This window comes from Podarcis tiliguerta (genome assembly GCF_965153285.1).
Source record: "Podarcis tiliguerta genome assembly, chromosome: 3".
NCBI lineage: Eukaryota > Metazoa > Chordata > Lepidosauria > Squamata > Lacertidae > Podarcis > Podarcis tiliguerta.
In genome coordinates this window covers 53,517,692-53,543,538 of record NC_139536.1, presented here as the reverse complement: position 1 = coordinate 53,543,538, position 25,847 = coordinate 53,517,692, and the positions used below count along the sequence as shown (strand labels likewise).

Sequence of the window (25,847 nt, the reverse complement as noted above, 5' to 3'; positions counted from 1 at the left end):
TAAGAAGCATGTCTTTATTGTCATACATCCAGAAAAAGTAAAATAAGTTTATGAAATGTTTTCCCAGTTAAATCACTCGCTTTCATGATTTCCATGTCAGAACTTACCTGCATTGCATCAAGGTACAACAAACTCATGGCTGATCTCCTCCTAGTCCCATCCTATAATTGTATTATCTTGATAACTGTCTGGAGGGGGAAATGCTATACTCAAAAGCTGAGCAAATTCTCATCTTAAGAGTCACGGTCACCCTGTTCTCTCTCCAACACAAACATTTTGTTTCATACACATAAATAACATGAAGCATTGATGACGTCTTTGTGCTTTTTATTGTTGTTATGCATCTTTGTTGTCCTTTTGACGCAAAAAGAAAAGGTATAAGTATTTTCACAAATATGTTAAATTGTTAGAACTCGATGACACCTGCAGTGCCAAAGTAGCAGTCGATAATCTAGCCACTTGGTTCTGAACCAACTGCACTTTCTGAACAGACTTCAAAGACAGCCTCACTTGATGTGCATTGCAGCACCAGGCATGTTCCCAGAGCATGGATCATGCTGGCCAGGCTGTGCATGTCCATGAGTAGTCACACCATTGGTGAACACAAACAGGGTTATGAAGCTCTTGGTTTCTGATTTGTTCTGTGGGGTGAAAAATATGGCAAATCTGGGAATAAGCTGGGAATAGTTTCTTTTGTACAGTTGCTTACTGTGTGCCATGAAAGGAATGCAGTTCTTAATTATACATTTCCCCGAAGATATTTTGCAAAACAGGAATATATAGAGGGGAAACTATGCACATTCACAATTGTGTCCCCCCCCCCCCCCATGTTATGGGTTTTTCTCATATTCTCTCATGTTTTTACAAACAATCTTTCTATAGAAATATTGGCTCTACCAATCTGGTATCAGGGTCAAATATATACAAAGCAACTTCTATACCACTTAATTATAATACGTTATGTACAAGTAATTCAATATAATAAAGACAAAATTCAATAAAAACTATGAAATAATTTAGTTAAAATGCCTGCTGGATTTTTATATTTACACACACACACACACACACACACACACACACTATAAAATACTTAACTAAATTATGATTTCATAGTTTTTATTGAATTTTGTCTATATTAGAAATAGATATAGATGTAGAGAGAGACATATTCATATTCAGTAGGTGCTGGAAATTCAACAGGGAGGGACTGTCTGGCCACAACTGGGAATGCCACTAAACTAGGCCCATAACACCATGGGCTATTAATACTTCTGCATTTGAGGGCATGACTCTGGAGGTGAATTTCTGGTTTGTTTTTGCAGTGTGACAATCAGAGCACCGGCTTTCCTTAACTAAACCCCTGTTCATGTTAAGATATTTGCAAAAGGTGTTGCTAAGGTCTGCGTTCATCATTTTCAAGGCACAATGTCTTTGAATTGTATGCCATTATTTTAACTGCTGTTATACACTTCCTGAATGCTAATGGAAGGCAGACCACGAATGCTTTGCATTAAGGAATGGATCTTCTAACTAAAGAATAATACTAGAGTACCTGCTAAATAAAAAAATTTCTCTTCCTAACTTCTGATTGTGTTGCTTTCAGAAACTGCTGTTCTCCTTGGGAGGTTCTTTCCTGTATTATGCTGACCACTTTAAATTGTACAGTGGGTTCTGTGCAAACCACATAAAAGTCCAGAAAGTTCTTGAAAGAGGTAAAAGTCTTACTGATGCAATATATCCATGCGACAGATTCATAGCACCAAAGTAATTGTTTTTCATGGTAATGGCATAAAGAAAAACGCTTTTGTTTTAGTTTTTCAGGCTGCCATCTGATGATGTAGGGACTATTTTGCAGTGCTGTTAATAGGGTGTGCTTGCCTCAACATCCCATACATTTTCCATTTGTACTTTCCCTCTTTCTCTACCTAGTTATGGAAATAATATTCTAGTGTAACCTCTGTGTAAATATGAGGAATAAGGGTTGCAGCCAACTAAGTAATTGAGCAAGTAGAATGATTCCCACTCCTGCACCAAAACCTCCTCTCCTCCTTCTGTGCCCCATTCTCTGAGGATGCACAGGGGCCTAGAGGGAGGGCATGTTAGTTGGACTGAACTGTGGGTTTGGAAGTTTATATCATTTTCTTTAATATATATATATAGAGAGAGTATGAACTTGTTCACAAGTACACAGTGAAGCTTTGGGGGTTTTTTTGAGGTTTATATCATTATATATATATATATATATATATATGCAGGTTTTGGTGTCCTCGGGTGTCTTCCCGTGTAAAAGTTGGGGTGTCTAGGCGACGTTTCGACGAGGTCTCACTCGTCATCTTCAGGCTGGTGCTTTCGGCTTCTTGTTACTGGAACAGAGCTCTGTTCCAGTAACAAGAAGCCGAAAGCACCAGCCTGAAGATGACGAGTGAGACCTCGTCGAAACGTCGCCTAGACACCCCAACTTTTACACGGGAAGACACCCGAGGACACCAAAACCTGCATTCCTGTACCCGTGAAAATCTACGAAAGCAAATATATATATATATATATATATATAGTTTGAACGTGTTCACAAGTACACAGTGAGGCTGTTTAAAATAGTGTTTTTCTTGAGTAGATATGGCAGCTTGCCACCTGGAAAGAAAATGCACTGCCACAGCTTCTTGGGAGTAATTTTAGATGGAAGTAGAATCTGTGCCATATCCCCTGAAAGGAGGACGATATTCTTTGTGACTGCTGGGAATGTTTGTAAATCTTTAGTAAAGTCGAACACTTCTAGTGCACATTCCAGAAGTAAAATCTTGTATCAGATACCACTCATGGTGAAGAGTTAATAAGTGATTGATGTTATGTTCTGCAACATATTCCACCCCCCACCCCACCCCCCAAAAAGGCTGCTGCAAACATACCCATAGTGAGACAAGCCTTTTAAATAAGCAAAATATATTTTAAAAAATATTATTATTATTTTATATTTATATACTGGCCAACAGAAGTGTCTCGCCCAGTTTTCCAGCAATGGGTTTGCTGCCATTTACTGGGAGGGACAAAGGACTAGGTGATGGGATGTGCTGTGGGCAGACTGGCAGGAGCACCAGCTTGGCTTCCCTGTGCTAATCTCCCTGCGATTTTGCCCCATCTGGTAAGTTGCTGCTGCTGCTGGGAAGCTAGCATTGTAGCTGTGCCCTGCCAGCCACTTCCACCGCCCAGTAGTAAATGCCCTGTGGTCAATTTAATAGCTGCAGAAAACTAAGCTGCACAGCAGTGATTGTAGATTAAGGTGGAGTAACAAAGGATGCATAATATGGGAAAGGATTATCTCTCTGTTGCTTATTGCTACATAGAATATTGATGGCCTTTGCCAAGAGGCAAGCAGAGGAGTTTGGCCTATTGTTTGCCAGGTCCTGGAATGAAATGCAGAAGATTGATTCTCCATATTGTTGCTTTTGGGCTGCTAATACGCTCTGGGTTTTTGTTTTGTTTTTCCTTTAGCCAAAACAGATAAAGCCTTTAAGGCCTTTCTGGATGCTCGCAACCCAGCTAAACAGCATTCTTCCACATTGGAGTCCTTTCTCATCAAGCCAGTTCAGAGGGTGCTGAAATACCCGCTGCTCCTGAAGGAGCTGGTATCTCTGACAGACCCTGAAAGCGAGGAGCATTACCATCTCACAGGTACTTCCCAAGGAAATAAGCTTTGCTATCTGTGCTTCTGAATACCAGTTGAACAGAAGGGCTCGATTCCCGCTTGCTGGTTTCACAGAGGCAACTGTTCAGCCATGGTGAGAACAGGATCCTGGACTTAGGTGGACCAATGGCAGGATCTTTTTAGGTTCTTAAAAACTGTCCCAACTGTTTGTATCATATCATGTATTTAGCACTGAACCAAGCACACGATAGGGAACCTCATTGCACATTACAGAGCGTAAAGTGGTTTTCCACATGATTAATAGAAAGTTTTGGCAAGACACTGGGAGTGGTTTTGCTTATTTGGTTACCATCAACAGTGCATTTGTTTCTGCATGATGAATTTCTGGGTTTTAAGTGATCAAGGGTACAGCTTTCAACTGGCCCATTCAGTGTATATCAAATAATGGATTTGCCTTTACAAATTGCAGAAGCACTGAAGGCAATGGAAAAGGTGGCCAGTCACATCAATGAAATGCAGAAGATTTACGAGGATTACGGTGCAGTGTTTGACCAACTAGTTGCAGATCAGAGTGGAACTGAGAAAGAGGTAAGAAGATGGGAGCAGGGTTTTGTGTGTGCAGATAATTCAAATTTTGGCCTTAATCTTTGTCCAACAGTATCATCACCATCAATTTGTATGCTGCATTTCCATATTCAAGACGTCTTACAACAAGACAAGTTACCTGAATTACAAACATAACAAAAAACATAAACATAAAACACATAAAAAGTACAGATAATTGAAAAATTTCCACATAAGTCATTATAAGCGCCAAAAATTAAGACACAAAAATTAATATCAGTAACAGCAGCAAAATCCCCCTAAACAATACCCCAGCCCAAGAGCCTGTTCAGCAAGTGATGCCAATTGCTGTATGTTAGAATGAATAACCCTTCTAATCTACAATGGACATAGGTCACCGAACTTTCTATGGGAGAACTTCTAATGCACTCTACTGTTGCATGGCTGAATCCATTCTCATCATTGGGCAAAACAAGAAAAGACCTGGAACTCACAGTGTTTGGTGAGTGATTTATTCAAACTATGTCAAAACATCTTCTAAAATAGTTCATGCAGTGGTTACAGGTGTGCGTTGTTTCATATCAGATCTGTTAGCTTTCTATGCTTGCTCCAAGATGGAACTTGGTTGAAATGTATTCCACTACTGAAAATTAGTGATGGGGGCATTATTGTGAATATAGTATATAATTTAGATCTCAAAATTTTTGTGAAAGTATTTACACATTTTATCACAGTGATAACAGTGCTACAGAGTAGGCCAGTAACATCCCATTATTGCAGAGGATAAGATAGGTGGGAGCAGCAACAAAAGGTTGCAGTGCAGATTGCTCCTCTTAAGGGCCACAGTCAGTTAACCATTCTCTTTCCAGTTTTTCCATTCCTTCCCTCCTTGATATTTCTCTTTTTCCTAACAATCTGCCAGCATTCTGTGGCCTCTGAGTCTGCTTAGTCATTATTCTGCTCCATGGGGGTTTTCTGCTCTTTGTCATTTAAAGCTACACCTGCTGGAATTCTTCTGTATAACTTTAGAAGATGCTGAGCCCTCTCCTCTTTTGCATCTGACTGCCCTAGGTCTATCCTCCTCCCTACATTTGTATGTCTGTATTCCCCGGCCTATCCAAGCCTGCTGATGCCTCCTCTCTTGTGTATGGTATTGATTTTGCTGCCCATGAATGAGTTTTCTATTAGTATATGATCGTGATGTTTCTTAATGGCATTCAGGTAATAGCCGCGGGACTTCCTGTTTTGAGTCAAGGACTTCCAATTTTATGGCTCAGCCTATTAACCACTATGCTGTACCAGCTCTCAAGTAACTTGAATTTTTGATCCTTTTAGCAGAGTGGGAGACACCAGATAAAACATTGTGGGGTAGCAGGCTGTAGATGGCTAAGGTCATGGACAAGGAGGAGACTGATGCAGTCTTATCCACTGATTGCCTTGCCTTGACCTTCCCCAGTCACTTAGGGTGACATCCAATGATTTTTGCATACTTGCCACAACAGAAATCTGCTCATACACCTATACTTCCTGTTTCTCCTCTGTCCCCTCCAGCCCCCTGCTTATCCCCAAAATCTGCTGTAGAGGTTTCCTCTGCCTTTTGAAACCTATTTTTGGAGAGAAGTTTGAGAGGGGGGTGGGCGGCTGAGGTGAGGAGAGAAAGAACTACCATCACACATGATGTTGCCTGTTTGCATTAGGTAGCTCTCACCTCATTAGAATTAGCAACTAAAGTTCAAAATATGAGCAGGCTGCTATACATGCTACAGTTTCCATATTGGAGCTACTGAAAAATGCTGCTGCATCATTAAGGTTTGGATGAAGATTGTAACAATTGCAAGGTGCTGACATGAATCAATTAGCCTTGTGCAATTAAGATATAAGACCTACAGCAATCAATCAAATTTCTGTTCATGCCTGTGTCTATAGTTGTGTGAATGATGTGTCTGCATATTATAAATAGCTTTTACTAAAGGATTATATAGTCTTCTTACAGATTGCATTATTATTAATATTATTATTAGGTATTTTGACTCTTATTCCCTTTCACTTTAATTTGTGTATCCCATTGTCCCAGAACAAACTTCTGTATGTTTCTTATACCTAAATGCTTCTTCTGGAACTGTAGTCTTGTTAATAGTAAATTTGAATGATTGCACCCATCTCAGATAAATTTGATCCAGTTTATTGGTGGGAGGAGAGAAAAGTGGATAACGTAGATGGGATTGGGATGTAGCTGTGCTCAGATTCTGTAAAATAAATGAGCTGACAAAAATGTGAATAGATAAACGCTTTAATGTACAGTAGAACATATTTACAATATTCGGGAATAGGTAAAGTGAAAGACTTCCAGCTACCAGCTATACCAATCAGGCAAAAATCTTGCTTCTCATTAAATGCAACCCAAGATTTTATAAATATAAGCCCCAGGAGTGAAATGCAAGCAGATCAATAAAAGTTGCCTTGTCACTCTCTCTTCTTAGCATTCAAAAGAGCTGTCATCTTAGTATATAAAGAGAACTGCAAACTGAAGAAGAAACTGGTAAGTTTTTCTTAGTCAAAAAATAAGACTATCGAAGATGCATTGTGTATTATTGTTCTGATTTACAATACAAAATGTCTCAAGGTATACGTGCAGAAGATACATGGAATGTTTGATACATTACTTAGAGAAGTTTTCTAGATAAAGTAGATTAGAAATAGGTGAAAAAATCTAGAATCACAAGGGACTGTGATCTAGTGGAAGCTTCCCATTTTAGAAAGGGGTGGGGGAGATTTTTGTTTGTTTTGCCTTCTTACTCATATCCAAATGGGGTGATGTCAAAAAGTCACTCGCTTACGTGATCCCTGATCCAAACTTCCCCCTACCCCAGAAGCATAATTCTGTCTTCTAGGAATGAAGCTTTAATTAATTATTTAAAAGGCAATGTCACTTAAATGTCCACCCCCATCGTTCTACCCAGACCCTAAGGTCCAGCACCGAGGGCCTTCTGGCGGTTCCCTCATTGCTAGAAGCCAAGTTACAGGAAACCAGGCAGAGGGCCTTCTCAGTGGTGGCACCCGTCCTGTGGAACGCCCTCCACCGGATGTCAACTACCAGACTTTTAGAAGACATCTGAAAGCAGCCCTGTTTTGGGAAGCTTTTAATGTTTGATGTATTACAGTATTTTAATATTTTTTTGGAAGAGTGGCTGGGGAAGCCCAGGTAGATGGGTGAGGTATAAATAATAAATTATTATTATTATTATTATTATTATTATTATTATTTATTATTAAACTGATTCAGTACTTTTTATTTACAGGCAACAAATGTCCGTACTACGCATAATCATAATGATTTGGACTTGTTTAAATTTCGTTGGCTGATTCCTTTATCTGCTCTTCAAGTCCGACTGGGCAATACAGCAGGTGACTTTAATAAAAAATGTATTATTATCTATAGATAAACATTTTTTTGATGTTTTTTGATGTTTGTCACCAATGAATGTGTTTAGTACTTTTATTACTTCAAATCTTAACATATGGAGTAAAGCTAAATGACAGAAGAAAATGGCCACATTGAAACAATATGTAAACTATGGTTCATGTTTTCCAAACAAGACAATATATTAAGGCTTCATAGCCTGCTGTTTGGAACTAACAATAGTTTCCTAATTCAGACAAAATAGGAACCTGTAATTAACTGTGGTTTGTTCCCTGATGTGACGGCAAAAGTAATGTTGATGCAGGAGGGTGGTTTATAACTTGGCCTTCGCTAGAGATTTTGTTGTCGCTATGGTTGATCAAGCAGTGAATCCATCACAACCTTTTTATAGTATAGATTGAAGGACACTTGTTAAAGAATTCAGTGTTTATTATAGTTGTCAATAATGTAGTGCCTATTTACATCAGGCAGCATGTTTAACATGATTTGCCAAGTATCTTGCTATTTACCAATTAAAAAACAAATTTCTTCAGTAACTGTGAATCTGAGATTAAGATTTTTTAATCCAGTAGAAGATAAATGACAAAAAAGCTGTCCTGTGTTGGGTGATGAACTTACTTTGCTGTTAAGCAAACAGTGTGGGTAGAGTCTCTAATGCGATGTTGGATACAGTTAATGGCACAACTGCAAATAAGGGGGAAACCTGATTTTTCTTCCCAGTAATCCATATCAATAGTGTATGTCATGGTAGGGCTGCACAGCTTACCTGCTGCATACCAGCATACAGAGGGAGAGTGATAGCATCTTTATTTGGTAAAACAGTGGTGGTGGGGGGAAAACATAAATTGCTAGAATATAAAACACAATAGTAATAGGCGAGGGGCACTATGTCTTGAATGATCTTGAAGTTTTCCCTGTGGTCTCATAAGTCTTTCCATAAAAATTGTTTGGCAACAGACTTGTAGACATCATGAAATATTTACAATAACATGTCTTTCTTTCCACATGCAGGAACAGAAAACAATTGCATTTGGGAATTGATTCATACCAAGTCAGAATTGGAAGGAAGACCTGAAACAACCTTCCAGCTATGTAGCAGGTACAATCGTGGATTCACTTTCCCCTCCAAATAGTCTTTCCTCCTTTCATTCCCACCCTACATAACAGCCTCTATATAATATGCATAATTTGGGCCATTAGATATCCTTTGGAATTAATCACAGCATACTGAATTTTACTTCTTTAACAGCAGCTGTATGTACATTTCCCAAGAAACCTCAGGTGAAAGATATTTTATTTTGTTGCTCTTGCAGCAAGGCCAATCATCTCCCTATGGATATGCTCTGCCAACTCCGCTCTCAAAAGCTCTAGAACTGAACTATGTAGGCACAGAACTTTATGCAGACCCCATGAGGAATCGCACATTCATGCTGATTCTCCAGACACTTAAGTGTTCCATCTGTGAACAATTAAGGTTTCCAAATTGCTCCTTCAAATTACGAAGACAAAGACAAATCATATGTGTTTGTATTATCTAAAACCTAACTACACTTTTCTTGAATTTTGCAGTGATTGTGAAAGCAAGACCAATATAGTCAAAGTGATTCGTTCAATTCTAAGAGAAAACTTAAGGCGTCAAATAAAGTGTGACTCACCACTGGAGAAAACATGTAAAAGCCGCCTAGTTCTGCATAAAAATCGAATTCCTGTTTCAGCAAAATTGGGTAAGAATGTATTTTTTTGTCAAAATTTAAACTCATACTAGTTTGTAGTAATACTATCCAAGCATGTTCAAACACTTATCTGTAGTATTGCTGGAGAGGAAACAAAGATTACAGTAACTAAACTTATTCTGTTTGTACTGCACTTTGTTGAAAATTACTAGTTGTGCAACTGTATATTTAGTAGGCGTTATTGCATCATCTTGCAGTTGAAAAGGTAGGAATAACGAAAAGCAAAGCATAGAAATTGAAGTTTTTAAAAACCTGTCTGATTCTAGGTTGGTTTGGGGTTGTTGTTTTTTTGCTTTTGAGACATAAATTTAATAGTAAAAAAAGTGTACAAGCGTAGCTGATAGGGAGAACATTAATTTTGCTTAAACTAAAAGTCAGTTGTGTTGGATTATAAGGGGGAAGGGGGAGAGCCAGAATCCACCTTAGAACAACCACCTTACTAGGTCAACTGAAATGTCACAAAACAGCATGCAAGCTTTCAAGTGTTCCCGAACATTAATCAGACCGGATAGTAAACAAAGCAAGAGGATGCGGGGGGGGGGGGGGCACTTAATCATAAAAATATATCACAGTGGTTTACAACAATATAAAACCTTTCTTACGTATCTTTAGCAAAAGGCCTGGGAGAAATGTTTTTGCCTGGTGCCTAATTAAAAAATATATGGCCTTTTAAAACTTCGGGAGGGTATGCTTTTATTTGTTACTACGGTATGCATTTTTGTGTTTTTATATTGTAAACTGTCCTGTGATCCTCAGATAAAAGATGGTATAGAAATAATAATACACATCAACTTTGTGATTAACAAAGTCTGAGCAACCTTCAAAATAGGAAGTATTTCCTCTACACTGACTGCTTGAAACTACTTTCTCATAAACTTACTTAGCCTTTGACTGAAGAGCTGAGACTACCATAGAGGCTTATCCTCAGAACAGTTGAGGTAAAGTTGAAGCATAGCACAGGAATGAGTGGTTCGACATAATGCATAAGCAGAACTTGTTCACTTCAGCAGCTTCATGCAAAGATCCTTACAAACTTGTCTTTGTTGATCCTTACAAACTTGTCTTTGTTGGAGTTTTTTTTTCGGGGGGCAGGGAGAATAGTGTTAGTCTATTTTATTGACAGGCTTCCACAGTGACTAGGCAGGAAGCACTGAACCCTGTTCCTTCCTAGTGCTACTAACAGGCAGCTTATCGTTGCCATTTTTACACAGTCAGTCCACATGGAGTTTGCCTCTGTGGGCTCCTAGATAAATCAGCCAATCTAAGTTCAGAGTTTTTGTTTGTTTGAAGAAAGCCACACTTCACAACTTAAAATATCTCCCCCGTGATATAACGAAAGTAGTTTAAAATGTCACCTCATACTGAAACGTAATTGTAACACTATATGCTTATTGTTATGCTTGCCAGAGTTGTTGAGTATAGGAATTTAGCATGTGTTTTTACCCTGGCAGCTTCCTCAAGATCATTAAAGTTAATGAAGAACTCTCCCAGTAACGAATGGAACACTGAAGCAGGCAAAGTAAATGAATTGGATTCTGATGAATGCAGCCTGAGTAGCAGTACTCCAAGTAGCAGTTGCCATACCACCGATAGCATCCTGGAATCCAAAAATTTGTCCCCCGTGAAACATCTCCAAAACTCTGCATCAGATTTTTCAAACAGTCCTGTCAAAGAATCTGACATTTTAAGTGATGACGAGGATGACTACCAGGAGATTCTAAAGAAAAGCAGTCCCACAAAAGACATAGAAATTCAGTTCCAGCGGCTGAAGATTTCCGAGAATCCTAGTGATGATACAGAGGATAAGTATTCTTCTGAGAGTGAGTATGGAGAAGGGCGGAGGGTGGGTAATCACCCTAAACTAGTCAGGGCGCACTTTTGCCCTATTAAACGGAAAGTGAACAGCACAAGACGCGACAAAGGAACATTACTGGCAATGCAAGAACGGCACCAGTCTCTTGATAGCCATCCAGATGCTGCAAGTTTTGACCTGAACTCTATTTTAGAAAGAGAATTTAGTGTACAAAGTTTAACTTCAGTGGTTAATGAAGACTGCTTTTATGAAACAGCAGACAGGCATGGAAAGTCCTAGCTGCCTGATTCCAGCATCACCACATACAGATTTACATACTTTAAAAAGGGTGATTATTGTAACTTGAGAAACTATTCAGTTTAATGCACTACTGTGTTTTCCACAGAAGTAGTTGTAAAGGCTTAAGTTATTTTAATTTATTGTGGAACAGAAATTTAGATTGAGCTGTTTACGATTCAGGGCAGTGTAATCTCATTTAAATAAAATTAAGAGATGTTTTTAAATTTTTGAAAAGGGAATGAACTCTTGTCAATACCTATGTTCTTTTGAGAAAGTTCAAGCAACTTTAATTCGGGGCATTTAAAGCAAAAAATATTTTTAAATTCATCTTAGAAAAATTAAAGTCTTGCACTAAGATGTTTATACTTGATTTTATATATATGTAAATATAAAAAGCCTGTACTGTAATCTTATTGTATTTTTCATTTTTCTCTACAAGCTTGTACAGTAAAATGCTAAATGCAATTGGTGTGCTTTGTTTTTTATACTGTTCTCTCTTCAATGAATTTCACATACCTTAGTTCAAAAAGACTTAACATTCCAACTTAGAATGTATTTCATTCCACTCGACAGAAACACACATCGCGGCTGGTTAATTTTGTAGAATGAGCTAGATCACGTCATCCTTAGTCTTGCAAAATCTGCTCCTCTTCCTGTTTCGCTTCTCTGTCAATTCATCCCTATAATTGTATGCAAAAAGTTTTGGGTCTTCATCACACATTTTTCTGTAGACATCACAAAGGCTTTTAAAATGAAACATGGAAAGTTGAGTTGGGCGCAGAATTGGATCAACATCTGCCAGCTTGAGTAGCTGTTCTGCTTTTTCTAAACGTTCAGCTTCTGGAAATAAGACCCTGAAAGAAAATAGTAGAGATAATCCAAGTGAGTTTGTTAAATGGGGTCTCTTCCTTTATTCAGGTTTTTTTAACCATCAGAAACAGTGACCCCGCTTCAATAAAATTACCTTACTAATCCATGCTAAGAATAGTTGCCCCACATTGTTGGTCTACCACACCACACCCCAATGGAACCATCTTATGTGGCTCAATCTTTTCTCTATCTCCTGTACTCTGCCCCCTCACTCAGTGGTTTGTTTCCTTATCCAATTTTTTGCCTTCTCTGCACATCACTCAGAAATTTTACTTTCTCTTCCTCAACACTGCCATTCTCTATGGAAAGCTTTAGTTCTAAAATGAAAAGCCACAGAGTTCAAGCTTGCATTGACATCCTAACCATAAACCAAAGATGTCTTTATTTTGTCTTACAAGTCAACATGGAAACAGCAGCACTAAAGTATCACAAGTTTAGTTTTCAGCAAGCAGCAGATCAGTTCACTTTAAAAGTCAGGCCACACAGTTAAAATTTCTACCATAATGAAAATTCCCCCTCCCAGTTCCTTAAGGAGGGGTGCTGCCACAAAGAAAGCTTCACCCTTTATCCTAATCAAGTTTCAGATAATAAACAGGCACCAAGGCCTCATCTGCTGATTGTAGGGCACAGAGGTGCGGTGACAAGATGGGGTTGTGTCCTGGCATTTAAAGCAAGGTTGGGGAGCCAGTGGCAATCCATATATTCTTGCACTCCAATGCCCATCATCCCCAGCCAATCCAAATTGCAGCCCAGCAGCAGGTTCCATACGCTTGCATTAAATGGAGTGGCTTGCATGCTCTGATTGCTGTAAACCTTTTCATCACAACTATGGCCACTTACTTGTCAGCGGGCATTAACTGTTTGGTGGTCATTTTTGCTTGGTGTACTATGGTCTGGATTGTGAAGCAGATGCTAGTTAGTAGAAAGGAACTAGGCCTGGATAATTTCTCTCTCTCTCTTTGTAGGCCTATAGAGTGGTATGGGCAGTGAGTGTGCGAGTGTGTGTGTGTGTGTGTGATTGTCACTGTTTATTCTCAGAGACATATCTGAAGACACTCATTTACTTTGTTTCATGTTCCCTTACCCAATAATAAAATTTATTATGTTTATTTATTTAAAAGGTAAACACACATATATTTTACCCTCAACATAATTGAGATTTATATCCACTTGTGATCCACTGGTCATGAAAAGCTGACTGATTCAGTGGGGAGACCATGATCACACACCCGACACCTGACGTAACATGGGATGACAAGCAGGGTCAGTAATGGTGGGACTTCAAAGGAATGATCAGGAGCTTAAGATGAACTCCCAACTGGGTGCATACCTTGCTCCAGCAAAGGAACAACCAGCCTTCAATGGAGACTGAAGGTTTAAGGAGCAGCATGGAAGGGAGAAGACCTCCTTTAGTAAAGCAAGAAGTTAATACCAAAGGACTCTCAAACAGCCCAACATTGTGCTTTGAATTTCCCACAATCGGGGCTGCAAAGCACAACATCACTTGACCTCACTAGGACATCAAGTGATTGACAGGTGGGTGGCTCCAGCTACATGTTACATTTGGCCCACTTATGGCTGGGGAGATAAGGATCTGGCCCAAGGAGGAGAAAATGGTTCCCAACTCCTCCTATAGATATTTCGAGATGCAAGAGCTCTTTCTGAGGAATTTGGTCTATGCTGGCTATTTCTCTCACACACCATGCTAACTGCTGTCACCAACTAAAGATTCCCATGTGTGAAATTACTTTGCATAGCCCTTGTATTAAGAATACCATTCTGAAGATTTTAAAAAATGTATGTAGGGAAAAGATCTCTTACCGTACACTTTGATGACAATATTTCCTTCTGAACTGAAACACAGTTCGGACAACTTTCTCCACCAGCTTAAATGGCTGTTCTATTTTTGGTTGCACCAACGGGGTAAAATGAACAACAGTCACATCCACCTGTGAACAGAAATAAAAACAATGGATCTAAGAAAGTATATGAGCCTAATGTAAAGTTACAGTACAAATAATAAACATTTGAAAAAGTTGTTAGCCCAATTAAACTGCCAAATAACAAGACAAAATGGTTATCATTCTGAAAAATTCAAGCCAGGTGCACAACCTTGTTCCTGTAGCAGGATGCAAATTATGATGTCAGGTAATTAGAAAAACACAATTAAGAGCTGCTGCTGAATGTACAGAATATCCTGTTGGCTATTTTGATTCCTTCTATAAGGGCTCCACACTGCAGTTTAGATTCAAAGTCCTTTATGAAAAAACCTGAAATAATTGCATTTACCTTGAACAAATCTACCCCAAATTCACATCAACATAGAAACTAGTAATTGCTAAAGTCATCCTCCTACTACAATAGTCGTGGATGATGGGAGCTGCATTCCAGCAACCTCTGCAGAGTGTCACCTTGGCTACCTCTGTCCTATTTTCATATATGGTGACAGTTCATGGACAAGCCTTCTTAGGAAACTCGCACTGGTCCCCTTTCACAGGTAAAGCAAAATGTTTATGAGCACTTTTGCCCCTCAAACTACACTTTGTGAGGGAGCCTTGTAAGACCAGTACTGAAAGACAATACAGTTTCTAAGTGTGTGTGTACCGCTTTGGAAGATTTATGGTACCAAAACAAAGTTTTTGACTCAGAACCAAAACAAACAATGACTTGTGTGAATAATTGTGTAATCAATAGCAGGATATGTCTTGCAATGCAGTACCACAAATGATTCATTGGTTATGTTGCAGGAGGTGAAAGCCCATGAATAAGGACAATATAGGAGGTAGCAGTTAAGAATTCTACTGGCTTTCAAAAGGAGCTTGGGCAAAAATATTGCATGAGAAGAACAACTCTGGATTTGGAGGTTCTTGTCCCCACACAGCCCTCTTCCACTAGGTTAGAAACAGTCATTCCATGAGCAAAGGACTTCCCACTTGCAGAAGTGAAATCCCATATAAATAAATATTTTGGATAATATGATACAGGTTAGGTTCCAATGGAAACTAAGATATACAGAAATAAAGCACATTAGAATGTTTTCTTTCTATCGAAATACAAAGCAATTATCATTACTTCAATATAGGCTTGGGCTCTTAGAATACTAGGAAAGCTGCTTTGTTACTATGGGAACGGTTATAGAAAATGCTGTTCCCTTCTGATTGGATGCTTTGAAATTACTAACATTATATCCTATTTCTTCGTTGTGCATACTAGCAAGCTGAATTTCAAAATCTAACAAGGTACACACAAGCATATTTTAAAACTGCTGGTAATCATACCACCCTCACCTTATTTTGCAAATGTTTTTTGTAAAACATAAAATTACAGCTAAGACAAAATATCTCATCTCACTGAGGGTGGACCTACACCCCAGCCCCCATACAATTCTGTCACTTCTGTTGCCAAAGCTTGTTTTGTTTTGCAAACACAAGCCTGGATTTTGTCCAGGGTGAAATCTACATACATATAAAAAGTGTTCTGGAAATGCATTTTTAAAAAAGCGTTTGTAAAAATATAGTGAATTTTCCATAAGACTCATCATCACCATTTAGTGTCACATTGTATATTGCACTTAAAACACATGTAAAACATTTTATTTGCAGCTGTATAGCTAAGTCCCAGTACATTAAGAAAAAGGACTTCTGGATAAACAGATTGCCTTTTTGAATCCTTTTCTCAAACAACATGCAGCTATATACAGCAACAATGTAATAAAGAATGTAATAAATAAACGTCTTAAAACTATATTATGTTAACTCCCTAGTTTTGCTCCTCCAACTTTACCATCCTTAGCTGCTGCCTCCGAGTGTCCTGCTCTTTTAAACTCCAGCCAGTCTACCTTGTTGCCCCTTCTATTGGAATTGTTTGCCCAAACAGAAACATCTACATTTATTTATTGGTTTTTTATTTTTAGTAAATGTACAATGCAAAATCGTAAAATGGCACCACCAATCTATATTATTCAGTCTACATTCTTTCCCACCTTTCAAGCAAAACTGAAGCCTGCGTTTTCGTCAAGGATAAGGATAAGTATATGCATACAGGTATGTTTCGTTACCCTTGCTTCTCCCATATGTCTCTTGCCATTTAGAAAGTTTTATATTACAGTATAGACTTTTCAGAGCAGATATCTGCTTCATTTTTTATGGAAAATTCTGTAAATGCCATACAAGGTCAGTGCTAAAACTATATGGCCTAGGCCCAGTGTACGTGAAGGAGCGTCTCCACCCCCATTGTTCAGCCCGGACACTGAGGTCCAGCGCCGAGGGCCTTCTGGTGGTTCCCTCATTGCGAGAAGTGAGGTTAAAGGGAACCAGGCAGAGGGCCTTCTTGGTAGTGATGCCTGCCCTGTGGAACACCCTCCCACCAGATATCAAAGGAAAAACAACTACCAGACTTTTAGGAGACATCTGAAGAGAGCCCTGTTTAGGGAAGCTTTTAATATATGAAGGACTATTGTATTTTAATATTTTGTTGGAAGCCACCCAGAGTTGCTGTGGAAACCCAGCCAGATGGGCGGGGTCTAATTAATTAATTAATTAATTAATAATAACAATAATTTAAATAGGTCAGTTAAAAAAACTACCACACTAGCCTTTAGCTACAAGAACCCCTCTGAGCTCCTTTAGAAGAAAAGTGGGATATAAATGTAGTAATAATAAAACTAAACAAAAGTTGGAGATTTCTGTCAACTTAGCCCTCTCCTAGGCTAAGCAGTGTCACCATGACAGAAAAGAAACTATGGAAAAAGAATACACAAAGTCTTGTAGGCGCATTTTACCTGAGCCTGAGAAAGAACATGTACCTACCATTTGCTCAGGATTAGTTCCCATGGATTTCAATGATATTTACTTGCTATTAAGCATGGCTAGAAATGCAGCTTAAACTAGTCTACAATTCACTATATATATAAACCAGGATTGCTCATTAAAGAAATGCAATAAAACCCATTTATACAACAATCTGTCTGCTCTTGAAGCTTAAGTACTTATTGCAAGTTCACAAAATGAGTAAGGAAAAACAGCCAATGGAGTGCAGTGCTGTATGTTGTTCTGGGGGTTCTCCTAACCTTCTCAAGCAGATTTGGGGGGGGGGGTGGACTTGCATTGCACTAGTGGGATTCATTGTACTGATTTCCACTACCACAACAACTCTGTTGAATCTCCCACTCGCAGAGTTTCAAAAACTGCGGGCCCATCATGGCCCTGGATACGTCTACCTAATTACCTGACCAGGGGAATAAAAAGAGAAATAATTATGATTTACCATCCCATCCCCTTGCTGCTTTACAGACATTCCTTTATTTGCAAAAAGGATGGAGCGTCTGTGGCCCTCCAGATTTGGTGGACCCAACTTCCATTAGCATAGCCAATGGTCAGGGATGGTGGGAGTTGTAGTCCAGCAGCATCTTGTGGGTCAGTTTCCCCAATTTAAAGGAATACTAGTCTAGCAACTTCATAAATGCGTTACAACCACATGTACTTTTGCTGTGCATTTCCACTGTCAGCCAGGGAGTCCACTGAGTAGGCCATCCATTTCAATGCTTTAAACAAATTTAATGCCATTAAGTCAAATACATGTGCAGCCCAATGCTATGAATGTTTACTCAGGTGTAAGTCCAACCGAGTTCAATTAGACTTACGCCCAATGAAGTGTTTCAATAGAATTGTAGTCCTCTCCAGACATGAAAAGCTTCCAAGTGTTTTCAAAGCGCATAAGACCACAGAAACAAACCCCTATCCTTATACTGGGCTGGAGAAGGGAAGGGGCTTATCCTGTTGCTGCAATGAGCTTCACTCCCAAGAAGCTTCACTCCCAAAGCTCAATCAGAGACCCTGTTGCAGCCCAGGGTAAACCATTACTAAGCCCAGACAAAATCACCAGAGGCTGTAGAAATCAAATGTGAAACTGCATTACTGTGGTATGGATCAACTTTAAAAACTCAACATTAAAACTGTTCTGAGAGGAAAACATAGAACCTGTTATTTCCAAAACTAATGAAGCAAGGGATAAAATTATGTAGCTGTCAACTATCACATGCTACAAACTACTGCCTTTTCCTTTTCTACACACTGCGAAGAGTCAGACGACAATAGGGAGAACTCATATTTATCTTGCTGCACAATCAGCAGGTTTCCCTTCCCACTTTCTTTGCTTTATAGTCTCCCTCTTGCTGACTTGTCAGGATCTCCTCAACAGTGCTCTGTATTTAATCACAAAGCTTCATCAGCATTACTACTTTATTTTGCCTTCTGGTCTTTAGGGAAAGGTGACTAATTACAGAAAGAACTAGAGAAGGCTACTAGTAGCAGGTATGTAAAACTCAGCCATATACCTTTGTCAATTTAAATATATTTCTGCACCATAATTAATAGCAGGAATTATAAACTTATTGTGGAGGATTTGGGGTAGTGGTGGCTGTTTGCAATGTAAATTCTGATTTGCAGGTGCAGTTAAAGGTCATTCTGAAGTTTCCTTATAATTAAAGCAGCTTTTAAAATATAGGGTTGGGGGGGATAAAAGTTTATGTTTTTTGAAATACATATTGCTCTACATTTCTCCTGATTTCTAAACTACTGTCGAACATTCATCATAGGATCTAGAAATCATTGTATTTTTAGAATTAAGGGTTTACATGTGTTTCCTCCATGATCTCTTTGCATTTGCTCCTTCAACAAAGTACCCCCCCCCCTTCAGTGCAGATTCATTAAACAAAGTAGTTCTTTATTCTCCAGTAGATGGTACTAAGACAGGGAATGGGCAGGACTGCTGTGGTCATAGCATCAGAGCTATTTTTGTTTAATAAAAAAACCCCAATGCATTTTTTTAATGAAGAGAGATCTTTACACTCAAGAGAAGTTCTTTCTACGACTTATACTGCCGAGAAAGCATCCTGAATCTGCCATTTAGCAGTAAGTACTGAACTTCATTAGACTCTGTACATTACAGTTTATGGTGTTTAAAAATGTTCTAACCAAACATTGCAGTTTAATGTGCGTGTAATTTAGTCTGCTTCTAGCAGTTATTGGGATAAGCTACCATTCCTATTGTCATCAAGCTTGTTTTAATTTTTAAAGCTGCTGAAATGCAAAATCTGAAGCAAAGATGAATAGTAAAAGAATGATGGGTAGACAGTGCCACGCAGGGATGGCTCCATTTCCCACCCTTGCAGCCTATGAAATGGATGTGGAGTAAACAGGGGCCCCTGCTCTGTGCCAGATCCATGGGTTGGTTGGTAGCCTGCTGGTCCCACAGAAATATAGACCTAGTTAACAAGTCAATCTCTTTTGCTGAGCCAAGCAGCTCTTTAAAGATGCAGCAAACTTTCAAGCTATATAAAACTATATTGTGGAAAATTGAGGCTATGAGAGGGTAGAAAGGCTCTTGCATAACTGTTTTAGGTTGGACTGTTTTAGAAGCAGATATATCTGTAAGCTGCCTTGAGTCCTGGTCTAAGAGAAAGGCGGCATAGAAATAAATGAATAATAATAATAATAATAATAATAATAATAATAATAATAATAAAAACAGGACAGCTCTCCTGACCAACTTCTCTTACTGATACCAACTTCTCTTACTGAGAAATTAATAAAGCAAAATTTCCTGAAGTTGTCAGAACCAATCAAGATTTTCTGCCATGGCAGCAGTTCCATAAACTGATCACTAACTGGGTGTCACACTTTTCAAAGACTACCAGAAGGGCAGGAAAGAATGGGTATCTCTGCAATGGTGGCAAATGGGGCAGATAACTAAATACAGTTTCTCTGCTGAAAGGGGGAGAGAGGGCATGGAAACAGAAAATTGTTCTGAGTAGCCCAGGTGATATTTGCTCCCCTTGGTCCATGACACAATCAAAAGATGCCAAGAGAATGTCACATCTGCCAGAAATTTCTTTTAATGTACCTTTTGAAAAAAGAAGTTAAATTTTGGATCACAGGGGACAGACAGTGACTCCCTTCTCTACACAAGTTGCAGTATAATGTGTGTGGTGGGTAGTGAAAAGGGTACTTTGGCTCATACAACAGAAGAGATGGCAATTAGGGTTTGTGGGGAACTGAGCAAGATTTGTTTAGAAAGCTTATTAAAGTGCTTCTTTAGCTATAAAATCATTATCCAGAAAATAAAATACCTATTAAAGGACAGACAACATCAATTATATAAAATATATGTATAAAACTAATCTAGTTTCTTTCTCTGGTCCAAGTAAAAGTTAAAATCAGCAGATGTCAGTCATAACAGATATCATACAAATCCCCCCCCCCCAAAAAAAACCAGGTGGGCAGACCCTTGTTCTAAGCTTGTTCTAAGCATAAGTGCACGCAATGCAGTATTTACAGAAAAGGTCAAAAGTTCTTTTTTCTTAAACCACTCTATTCTTCAAAATATCTACCTAAGCAGGTAAAAAAAGGCTGTTTCAGCATAATGTTGTTTACATGTTTTAAAGATGTTGGCAGCACATTTTGGATTCCATGTCTTGTTATATACATGAGAAAAGCACAAGCTGAAGAATCCATTAATTACTGGATTCTGAATATGCTCAGGCTTGTATGTCAATTACATGCTGCTTTTCACAAGAGATGTTAGCTCATCTACCATTCAGTATAACCCCAGCCTTTCAAATTCAAATACATGTATTTTTTTAAAAAAAAAACCTAATCACACCATGTCCTACTATTACTTCTATTATACAGGTTGGTTCCAAAGAGTACACACATATGCACTGAGTTAGACTACTGGCCCATGTGGGCCAGCATTGTCTGTTGCACTGGGTAGCACCCCACCCCCTGAATACACTTTGTGCACTTTTCCACTGAACCCAAATGGTTTAAGAGGTACTGAACCCATGTCCATTTCAATGTGGCAGGAGATGGGATGTTTGCAGGTGGACCTAAATGTAACACCTAGAGCAAAAATGTATTGGACTTCCCCAAGCCTTTCTGCTTTGACCTTCAAGTGGTTCACTGGTGAAGTCCTCCCAAAATTAAGGGACCTGCAATTTTATCCACCCTGTTACTGCCGTAAGTGATACCACCCAACTGAAGTCACTGGCACTATTTAAAAGCTAAGAATGCCAGTAAGTGGTCTTATGAACAGCTAATTAATTAGATGAGCTTGCATTCAAAACTTTAGGATTAATAGTATAAAACTAATGACCTTTCTCTATAGTTAGAATGCTCAAACCTCCTCTCCTTCTAAATCCAATTCATTTGAATTGGAATTAAAAGTAATTATAACATTATTATTCTATAATTTTAATTATCATGGCTCTTTGTCCAACAAAATATATGAAACCTAGAGCTATATAAGAGTTTTCCATATACCAGGCATCATTTTGACTGCAAGGAAATGATCCAGCTAATGTTAAGCACATTTAAGTGTCACTGATTTCAACGGCAGCATTGATTTCAGAGTTAACATGCAGCTGACCCTGCCATTTAAAACCAACGAAATTTAAATGTACTTAAATTTAGCTGAATCATTCTTTCAGTCTTTAGCAACAGCTTTATTTATTATTAGTTATTGTGCTATATCAGAGGTGGTTAGTTTGAATCAAGGGATAGGGTAAATTTAAGTTTCTAGTCCAGGCCTTGGCAACGTGCAGCCTACAAAGACCGTTTTACCGGCCCACGACTCGCCCAACCGAGCTGTCTGCTCGGCAAGTCCCCAGCGTGCTGTGCTAAACCAGCGTAGCGCGACGCCGGAAATGGCATCTGCGCACATGCAGATACCAGAAATCGCTTCTGTGCATGTCCAGACGCTGAAAATCGCTTCTGTGCAGGCGCGATTTTCGGCATCCGGGCATGCACAGAAGCGATTTCTGGCGCCGCGGACATGTGCAGACACGATTTCCGGCATTGCACTGCGCCAGTCCAGCCCATGGACGATCTCTGTGGGAGTGATCTGGCCCATGGCCAGTAAACCTTGCCAACCCCTGTTCTAGTCCTTAGGAATTTCAAGCTCTATATGGCAAATACAGAAGTTTGAGCTTTGCTCTTCAGAAAATAGTAAGGAAACAGATTTTTTGTAAAACAACAACTTGGGACCAGTTTACCTGAAAGATTGCCTTAATTCATATATGTCTACTCAAACACTTTGATATGAAGAACTGGCACTGTTACAGGGAGCACTTAATACCTATTCTGCATTCATAAGAAAGCAATCTTTTAGTGCTGCAGCACCCACGCTTTGGAACCCCCTGCCTATTGACATCAGACAGGGGCCTTTACTGTGCTCTTTTTGATGCCTGGTGGAATAATTTTTGTTTAGATAAGCCTAATCAGATGGGCAGAAAGAACGTTGATGTGTGTTTTAATCTGTTTTTAGTTTACCACTGATTTATTTTAAAAAAATTATTGTTTTAACTGCTTTTATTGATCATTTTATTCTTTTTGTAAACTGCTGTGGTTGGTTTTTTTAAAAAACAACAACAAAGTAGTGTACAAATTTTATGAGATAAATATATAAATAAAAGAGCACTTGCTGAACCATTAAAAACCATGTGAATGGGGAAAAGATTATATTGACCTAAATTTCCAAGGATTAAAATTTCCCATGGAAACTGGGAAGAAAGTATATACTTACAAGCAATTGCTTTAGTTAATTGTAGATTTGAATAGATACCTTATTCTACTTTTGTGCCACAGAAGCGAGATGGCCACTGAGGGCAAGAATAGCTCAATTTTGTATTTCTGTGTTTTTTAGCACTTACATGATCCTAGTCTTCTGCCTTCAGTGTTTCAATTTGAGTTTTCTTTAAGTGGCAGAATATTGAAGGGAAGTTCCTTGTGCTCAGTCGCTCACTGTTCATTTATAATCATTTCTGTTCAAGTGCCCTGTGTACAGCTGCTCTGTGCTTTTGTAGCCTTCTCATCTGCTGCAGGGTCACGTTCAGTCATTCATTCAGATAGCAGTGATTTTAAATGCAAGTGTTCCAGTTTGCTCATTTCTCTTTCCTTTGCCCCTGCCACTTCCCCCCTTCCTCCCCCTTCTATCACATGCGGACAGCTATAGCCGTGGCTGGGGAGCCATCAGGCATACAAAGGTTTACAACAGGAGAGGAACAGGCAGACAAAAGGTGACAGCACATCTCATCATGGCATCAGCAGCTCTACAATTCTTTGCTTTCATTCTAGCCTTGTTTGGCGTTTTCGGTGCAATTACAGCCACCTTGTTGCCCAACTGGAAGGTGAACGCAGACGTAGGTTCAAACATCATCACAGCCATAACTCAGATGCAAGGACTCTGGATGGACTGCACATGGTACAGCACCGGGATGTTTAGCTGCACGTTGAAATATTCAATCCTCTCCCTCCCTGTTTACATCCAGGCAGCACGGACCACCATGGTGTTGTCTTGCATCCTCTCCACTTTTGGAATCTGCATCGCCACGGTGGGGATGAAGTGCACTCGGCTGGGAGGAGACCATGACACCAAGAGCCACACTACATTTGCAGGAGGAGTCTTCTTCATCCTTGCAGGTATATTCGGCTTGATACCAACAGCCTGGTACACGAGAGAAATCATTTCAAATTTTCTGGACCCAACAGTCCCAGAAAGCAGTAAGCATGAACCAGGAGGAGCAGTTTACATTGGATTCATTTCAGCAGGACTTCTGCTCACTGCAGGTGCCATCTTTGGCACTTCCTGTTTTACAAAGCAGCAAAGAACATGGATTTATCCCAACAAAACACAGCAACAGTTCCCAGCTGCCCAGCAAGAGAACAACACAGGCTACAACCTGAAGGATTATGTGTAAATACAGTTGCCGGTCTGCCACTCAAGGCTCCTGCTCAGTTGTGTGTGGGGGGGGGGGGTGGAGTGCTTATTGTAGTTCTGGGTTTTTTAAAATATCGAAGAAAGTTTTTTGTTCTTGATGCGTGTGCCATAATTACACTCTGGTATGGTACGGGGGGGGGGGGGATTTAAATCACTGCAGCAACCATTAATTTATGTTGATATTGCTTTGCAACTGAATTGTATTAGAAAAAACAAACAAAAAGAACGGTAAAAATGCGTACTGTACAGGTTGTTGTTTTTTAGCATGTGAAAGTTAGATATCTGTAATGTGGCTTACTTAATTTCAACACAACTCTAATTTTAATTAGGATACCCGCCAAACCTACTCTGCCTTTATGTGAAACCCTATGTATTGTTTTTAAAATTGTAGCTTTCATTGTCAATACCCAACTACCATGGTAACTAAATTTCTTCATTTAAAAACAAACAAAGCCTCGTGTATTTGCATATCAGAGGCTGAAGACACTGCTTCAGTTGTTGCCAAAGCTGCCCCCTCATCTCCTGACCACCTGCAGCAGATTCCATTTTTATGTTTTTTTAAAAAATGTCTACTTAGCAGTCTGCAGCTAATTGAAGGGTTAGACACAGCTCAGTACTAAGAAATGGGTGTATCAGCAGCAGCCTCTGTAACTAAACGAAACTTAAAACCTCCAATTTCATGCTCCACTTTAAAAATATTTTTGTCTTCTCCTTGACTTCTGTATGTTATACCCAAGTCACTGCATGATTTAACTAACCAAAATGCATCTGTTCCCAATCTGTTCAGGGCTTCAGTGTGATTTTAACCTGTACATCATTTGGTTTCTTTAAATCCTTTATTTTATGCAAACTATTTACTATTGGATCAGAGTTACTGGCAATCTGCCACACAAAGAGTTCTTGCAGGTGATAGCAACCCAGTTTGCAATTACTTTGTCAGCATGATTCACTTGGTTAATTTGCCTTGATTCTCATAACCTTCTTTTTAACATGCTGAAATGATTATTAGTCACTGTGGGGAACCCCTCATTTCTATTCAGGAGGCGAGGCAGAGTTTGAATCCTTTGGTACCGTATTTTTCGCTCTATAACACGCACCCGACCATAACACAGACGTAGTTTTTAGAGGAGGAAAACAAGAAAAAAAATATTCTAAGCGAAACAGTGGATGCATGAGTTTTGTGGTTCATGCTGTGGCCACAGACATGTGATCTGACAGTGAGTTTGGAGTAGCCCAATGCAAAAATCCTGAGGATCCATATGGATCCATGCTTTGTAACCACATTTTGCACCACTGCGGTCCCAGGCAACAGTGGGTGCGTGATTTTTTTGGTGTAAGATGTAGCCATGGACATGCTATGTGATCTGATGGTGAATTTGGGGTGACCCAGTGCAAAAATACTGAGGATCCATGTGGATCCGTGCTTTGTAACCACGTTTTAAGTGGGGAGGGATGGAAAGGCACTCAAGGGACAAGGAGCACGCGTGGAGTGTGTGGAGAAGGATGCTGCTAATAATGCAGAAGAGGGGTTTAAGGGGAGAAGGAACACGCCTGGGGTGGGTGGAGTATGATGCTGCTAATAATGCAGAAGAGGGGTATAAGAGGAGAAGGCTCCTCTCCCCTCCCACTTTGCTCCTTTAAAGCAAGCAGGCTCTGCTTTTCTCCCTCCTCCCCGCTCATCCCCGGCTTAGCGAGCTGAAAACCTATGCTGCTATGTAGCGAGCTGAGTGGGGACAAGAGAGGGACAGA

The 25,847-nt window shown here is 39.4% G+C and overlaps 3 protein-coding genes across 12 annotated transcripts in view; 2 read left to right on the top strand and 1 right to left on the bottom strand.

The window, feature by feature from the left end:
• The window catches only part of TIAM2 (TIAM Rac1 associated GEF 2), a 129,314-nt gene extending 117,396 nt beyond the window's left edge, over window positions 1-11,918 (top strand). For all 4 annotated transcript variants that reach the window (XM_083434020.1, XM_083434018.1, XM_083434019.1 and 1 more), the window contains 9 exons: window positions 1,604-1,712; window positions 3,490-3,669; window positions 4,113-4,231; window positions 4,601-4,709; window positions 6,688-6,746; window positions 7,507-7,612; window positions 8,640-8,727; window positions 9,198-9,352; window positions 10,813-11,918. In XM_083434020.1, coding sequence (XP_083290146.1) covers window positions 1,604-1,712; window positions 3,490-3,669; window positions 4,113-4,231; window positions 4,601-4,709; window positions 6,688-6,746; window positions 7,507-7,612; window positions 8,640-8,727; window positions 9,198-9,352; window positions 10,813-11,453 — 1,566 coding nt within the window. In that variant the 3' untranslated portion in view covers window positions 11,454-11,918. The remainder of the gene's footprint in view (window positions 1-1,603; window positions 1,713-3,489; window positions 3,670-4,112; window positions 4,232-4,600; window positions 4,710-6,687; window positions 6,747-7,506; window positions 7,613-8,639; window positions 8,728-9,197; window positions 9,353-10,812) is intronic.
• Window positions 9,843-25,847, bottom strand: part of TFB1M (transcription factor B1, mitochondrial) — a 34,122-nt gene continuing 18,117 nt past the window's right edge. For 5 of the 7 annotated variants that reach the window (XM_083434241.1, XM_083434242.1, XM_083434240.1 and 2 more), the window contains exons 7-8: window positions 14,145-14,272; window positions 9,843-12,307 (exon numbers count right to left, since the gene is read on the bottom strand). In XM_083434241.1, the coding sequence (XP_083290367.1) occupies window positions 12,064-12,307; window positions 14,145-14,272 (372 nt within the window). In that variant the 3' untranslated portion in view covers window positions 9,843-12,063. The remainder of the gene's footprint in view (window positions 12,308-14,144; window positions 14,273-25,847) is intronic. The other 2 variants (XM_083434239.1, XM_083434236.1) reach the window with 2 other exon arrangements.
• CLDN20 (claudin 20) lies at window positions 17,901-25,162 on the top strand. Its single transcript, XM_083434303.1, has 3 exons — window positions 17,901-18,634; window positions 19,158-19,234; window positions 23,328-25,162. The coding sequence occupies exon 3, from the start codon at window positions 23,416-23,418 to the stop codon at window positions 24,076-24,078; it is 663 nt and encodes a 220-aa protein (XP_083290429.1). The 5' UTR covers window positions 17,901-18,634; window positions 19,158-19,234; window positions 23,328-23,415; the 3' UTR covers window positions 24,079-25,162.

Bases quoted from the DNA above. Each gene is read 5' to 3' on its own strand.
- CLDN20 (XM_083434303.1), top strand. From the start codon at position 23,416: ATGGCATCAGCAGCTCTACAATTCTTTGCTTTCATTCTAGCCTTGTTT.